The sequence below is a fragment of the Leptopilina boulardi genome, unplaced genomic scaffold (assembly GCF_019393585.1).
Source record: "Leptopilina boulardi isolate dan_hultmark-lab unplaced genomic scaffold, ZJU_Lbou_2.1 LbouV2_305, whole genome shotgun sequence".
NCBI lineage: Eukaryota > Metazoa > Arthropoda > Insecta > Hymenoptera > Figitidae > Leptopilina > Leptopilina boulardi.
In genome coordinates, this window is record NW_026137869.1 from 535,756 (window position 1) to 541,999 (window position 6,244).

The 6,244-nt window shown below is 21.0% G+C and overlaps 1 protein-coding gene across 1 annotated transcript; it reads left to right on the forward strand.

Moving 5' to 3' along the window:
- The first annotated feature begins 252 nt into the window (after nt 1-252).
- Nucleotides 253-5,690, forward strand: LOC127283038 (uncharacterized). The gene is made up of 4 exons (XM_051307691.1): nt 253-732; nt 2,787-4,691; nt 4,812-4,914; nt 5,569-5,690. The coding sequence occupies exons 1-4, from the start codon at nt 352-354 to the stop codon at nt 5,688-5,690; spliced, it is 2,511 nt and encodes an 836-aa protein (XP_051163648.1). The 5' UTR covers nt 253-351.
- Nucleotides 5,691-6,244: the final 554 nt, after the last annotated feature.

Here is a 6,244-nt window from a genome sequence, read left to right on the forward strand (position 1 = left end):
GATATTAATGATAATTTAAAATCATTAGCAAAAAAAGGTCCTTTACTGAAATTTAATTTAGATTTTTCTTCAATGAATCAATCATCGCTAAAGGGTATTTTAATATATTTAGATTGGATAAATAAATTTTATAAAAAAATTATGTCAAATAAACCAAAAGACAATGAAATTATTGAGAAATTTATGAAAAAATTTTGTAATAATAATAAATTTGAAAATTTGGGAATTGTTTGTTTTATCAGATATATGAATAATGATATTTATACAGAGGCATTAAAATGGATTAGTAAATCAATATTTACTGTAAATTATTCTCAAATTGAAGAAGAATGGTTCGAGAAATTAGTATCAATGTATAATAATAAAATATCAAATCAAGATTTGTATGAGGAGATATTGAATATTAATGAAAAACAAGAAATAATGAAACAAGTTTTTTTCACCGTTAACAATTTACTAAATCCACAATTTATTCATTTATGCTCACCACTAAAGAATGAAACATACAAATTGAATATTAAAGGAGAATTTTTAATTTTTAGTCAAATTTTATATAAAAATTATTGTCCCGGTAAAGTGATATTTTTGGAATTATTGGCATTGGATAAAATTATTATCGATGAAGATTTAGTTAGTCATGATATAAAACAAATTATTATAATTGCACCAATTTGGGAAATTGTTCAGCAAAGAATTATTAATTTAGATGGTGCTTCAGAATATCAAAAATTGGTAAGTGAAAAATATTTCAGTGTTCATGAATTTCTCATAAAAATAATTAAATTACAATTTTTATTTTATATTATTTTATTAGAAATTTATTTTTTAGAGAAATTATCAATTTTCGAATTCAAAATTTAACAGATTTCTTTTTTATACGAATTTTTACATAACAAAATTTTTAGCTATCGAATTTTTATTTGGCAGAATTTTTATTTTACAGTTATTTTCATTAGAGGATTTTTTATTATAGAAGAATTTTAATTTAAGTGAATTTTAATTTAACAGAATTTTTATTCAATTAAATTTTATCTGATTCGAGTTTTTCAATGACAAGTATTCCAATTCATCGAATTTTTATTTGTCCGAATTTTTATTTGTTCGAATTTTTATTTGTCCAAATTTTTATTTATACTAATTTTTATTTATACTAATTTTTATTTGTCCGAATTATTATATGTTAGAATTTTTATTTGTCCGAATTTTTATTTGACCGAATTTTTATTTGTTCAAATTTTTATTTATACTAGTTTTAATTTGTCCGAATTTTTATTTGTTCTAATTTTTATTTGTCCGAATTTTTATTTGACCGAATTTTTATTTGTTCAAATTTTTATTTATACTACTTTTAATTTGTTCGAATTTTTATTTGTCCGATTTTTTATTTATACTAATTTTTATTTGTCCGAATTTTTATTTATACGAATTTTTATTTGTCCGAATTTTTATTTATACGAATTTTTATTTGTTCGAATTTTTATTTATACTAATTTTTATTTGTCCGAATTTTTATTTATACGAATTTTTATTTGTCCGAATTTTTATTCAATTAAATTTTATCTGATTCGAGTTTTTCAATGATAAATATTCCAATTCATCGAATTTTTATTCAATTAAATTTTATCTGATTCGAGTTTTTCAATGACAATTATTCCAATTCATCGAATTTTTATTTGACCGAATTTTTATTTGTCCAAATTTTTATTTAGGTATACTAATTTTTATTTGTCCAAATTTTTATTTATACTAATTTTTATTTGTCCGAATTTTTATTTGTTCGAATTTTTATTTGTCCGAATTTTTATTTATACGAATTTTTATTTGTCTGAATTTTTATTTGTCCGAATTTTTATTTGTTCGAATTTTTATTTGTCCGAATTTTTATTTGTTCAAATTTTTATTTATACTACTTTTAATTTGTTCGAATTTTTATTTGTCCGATTTTTTATTTGTTCGAATTTTTATTTATACTAATTTTTATTTGTCCGAATTTTTATTTATACGAATTTTTATTTGTCCGAATTTTTATTCAATTAAATTTTATCTGATTCGAGTTTTTCAATGACAAATATTCCAATTCATCGAATTTTTATTCAATTAAATTTTATCTGATTCGAGTTTTTCAATGACAATTATTCCAATTCATCGAATTTTTATTTGACCGAATTTTTATTTGTCCGAATTTTTTTTGTTCGAATCTTTATTTGTCCAAATTTTTATTTATACGAATTTTTATTTGTCCGAATTTTTATTTGTTCGAATTTTTATTTGTCCGAATTTTTATTTATACGAATTTTTGAATTCGTGATTGGTGAATTTTAAAAAATTGTTCCAAGATCTTTCTGTCGATTGTTTGTTCGGACATTTGTAATTTCGGACAAATAAAAATTCGGCGTCTTTAAAATTCTATCAATTAAAAATTCGTATAATAAAAATTCGGATAATTTAAAATTTTGTCATTTAAAAATTCGAATCACATAAAATTCAATTGAATGGTAATTCTGTTAAATTAAAATTCGGTCAATTTAAAATTCTCCTAAATATAAAAAGTCATGTAAATAAAATGACATATAAAATAAAAATTATGCCAAACAAAAAATTTGTTAGCTAAAAATTTTATTAAATAAAAATTATAATTCAAAAGAATTAAAAATATAATTAAAAATGAAAATTCGGTTAAAAAAATAATTATTTCTTTAAATTAAAGAAAACTTTTCTTTGACCCTATTTAAAAATAAAAAATTATGTTATACTATTTTCTTTAAAAAAATTTTTTTTTTTTCTAGGAAGTTCAAAGGATATACTTAAAGGATTATGAGGAACGTTTCGATGGTACACCGGGTATGGAGGGAAAAGCCGGTGGTACATTTTTGGGAATTATTGATAAAATTGTAAGAGGAGAAAATTTATTAATTTCCTGTAATGGTGGTAGAGGAGGCGATGGAAGTGATGGTTTAGATGGAATACAATTAATTGAGAATTCAAAAAATATCAATGTAATTCATTTAGGTATTGGTGGTAAGGGAGGAAAAGGTGGCAATCATGGTGAAATAAAATTTTATTTTCTAAATGATTCAATAAATTTAAATATAAAAAAATCAACTCGAAATGGCGTTGATGGTAAATCAGGAATTAATGGCATAATGCAAATATCACACGATTTTCAATCAATATATCGTATGGACTATTATATTGAACATGTAAAAAAATTAACATCCAAAAGAAGAATTGAAAATTTTGATTTAATTACTAATAATTTTATTACAACTGTAACGAATTATAGAAAATATGTTATTGATACAACAATTAAAAATGGTAAAATCATACATGGGAATTTGTATAAAAAATTAAATAACGTGATTCTTTTGCAAAATATCACTGCAATAAATTTTTTACAAGAATTAATTGATATTGAATATTATTATTCGATGGAATTAAATGAAACTGTTAAAAATTTATTGTACACGGGAATACTAGAAGGAATTGCATTCTATAAAAGGGAAACAATTATTGATACTGAGTATAGAACATTACTTTCGAGATTATATGACATGACATGGAGAAAGGTAAATGAATTTGATAATCCGGCTATTGTTAATATTCAAGTTTACTTGGAACAAAGTATTGAGAATGGTGAGAAATTAAAAAATTTTCAAATTCGTCAAAAATTACAAGAAATTGGTAATAATTTTAAAGCAATATTCGAAGAAGAAATTAAGGAAGCTGAAAAATTAATTGACATGAATTTGAAAATTTATTTAGATGAACGAATTAATGATTTAAATGATGAAATACCAAAATTAATTAATGAAATTGATGAAATGATAACAATGAAGAAGGGTGAAATTGAAAAATTAAGGAATATAAAAAAGGAACTTAATGGTAAATTAATTTTAAGGAGTATTTTCACAATTTTTCAATTTTTACTTTTAGGATTATCATTTATAAATCCTGTTTGTGCAGCAATTGCCGGTGTATTAAGCGCAGGTATTGTAATTGCTGATGAAATTATTTTAGACAATGACGATGATGTAATATACAATGAAATTAAATTACCCGAAGCAGTTAATGAATTTGTCGATACATCTATTTTATTATACGCAGAGCTAGTGCAACAAGAATTAAATATTATTCAAGAACAATTAAATGAAATAAAAACCAAAAAAAATGAATTATCACTTAATGATGAGGAGGCAAAACCATTAATTGATGTTGATAAATCAGTAAATAGTCAATGTATAAAAAATTCACGACAACCAATATCACGACGTCAATGTATGATGAAAATTTTAAAAAGAAAAGAAATTAAATGGTCCAAAAAAGATAGTGACAAAAAAAATAGAAAATACAAAAAATCATTGAATATTATAAAATCATCAATGGGTTCATTAGAGATTGTTAATTTATCTATTGATAGATTTAATAAACATTTTAATGATATTTCATCATCAAATCAAATTGATGGACAAATAATTGAACAAGAAAATAGTATAAAACAATTGGAGAATTTTAAAAATAATTTATATGAAAATTTTGGTAATCAAATTGATCGTATACGAAGGGATATACGTAGGAATGTTGATGGATATGCAATATCATCGCGTGCATTACTTGAATATGAAAAATTTCAAATGCACGATTTTTTAAATAATATTTTAATTAAATTAAATATTTGGACAAAGGGATTTAAGGTGAATGATGAAATTACAGAAATAATGGAAAAAATAAAAAATGCTTTAAATTCAATTATTAAAATGCATAATTTAATTAGAGAATATAATATGAAAATAAAAAATGCTGATTTTTTAAAGGATACAGCATCTGTACCTTATGAGATTAATTATATAAAAGATAAGAAATTACTTCAAAATGTTACAAAATTAGAAGAGATTTATACTTCAAATCGTATTATTGGTGATTATAATAAATTAATAATTGCCATGAAATGTTATTCATATCCATTTATAAAAGAATTCACTGATTTTATCACACCACCACCTGTTAATAATGCTTTAATAAAAGCAAATATAATTGTTGATAAATTAAAACAATTAAAATTAAGTTTAAATAAAAAAATTGGAAGCGGTATATTATTTAAACAAATCAAAAAACGTAAATTTGGAAACGATGGTACTAAACCATTTTATAAATGGACCAATAAAGAGAATTCATTGGCAATTAAAAATATTCTTCAAGGGAAAAAAGTTCAATTATTTGCCAATATTTCACAAGCAGAAAATTTAAATGCTGTTAAATTTCGTGAAATAAAAATTATTCTTACATCATCAAATTTTGAAATTAATGAAAAATTACAAAATATCTTAAATGAATATGAAATATTTTTTCATCACAATGGTGATTCTTACTATAGATGTAGAAATAAAGTACATTTAATAAAATCCGGTTCTTTTGGTACATTACATCAGTTTGATATATCGAGAATAAGAAGAAGACGTTTTGTTTCTGATAATAATAATAATAATAGCAATGATTTTATTTTAAGTCCCTATGCAACATGGACAATACAAATTTATTCTGATAACAATGATAATGATTTTTATCCTTTAGAACAATTTGTAGATAATGTGAATGTAGAATTAGTTGGTGAAGGTCAATTTATGCCAGCGGATGAAAATATTTGTAATAATTATTTTTTAGATGATTATAGAAATGAAATGCAATTTTATTGATGAAATTTCTTTTTTTATCAGCAATGAAAATTGAAATTTTTAGAAATAATTTAATTAATAAAAAATTAAAAAATTATTAAATTATTTAAATTATTCAATTTATTTAAATTATTTAAATTATTTAAATTATTAATTATTAAATAATTAAAATAATTGAAGGTTAATTTATGCCAGGATGAAAATATTTGTGATAATTATTTTTTTTTAAGATTATAGAAAATAAATGGAATTTATCAATAAGAATTATTTTTTTTTGTTTTTTTTTATTATCGATGAAAATTAAAAATAATTAGAATTAAAAAAATTAATTCAAAGTAATTAATTAATTGAAATAATTGAAAATTTCTGCCAACGGATGAAAATATTTGTATAATAATAATTATTTTTTTACATGATTGTAAATAAGAAATATAATTTATTGATAAATAATAATTTTACTATATTGAAAATTAATCAAGTGTAAATAAAAAAAAAATTTTTTTTGCTTTTTTTTATTATCGATGAAAATTAAAAATAATTAGAATTTAGACTTAAATTAGACTTAAAAAAATTAA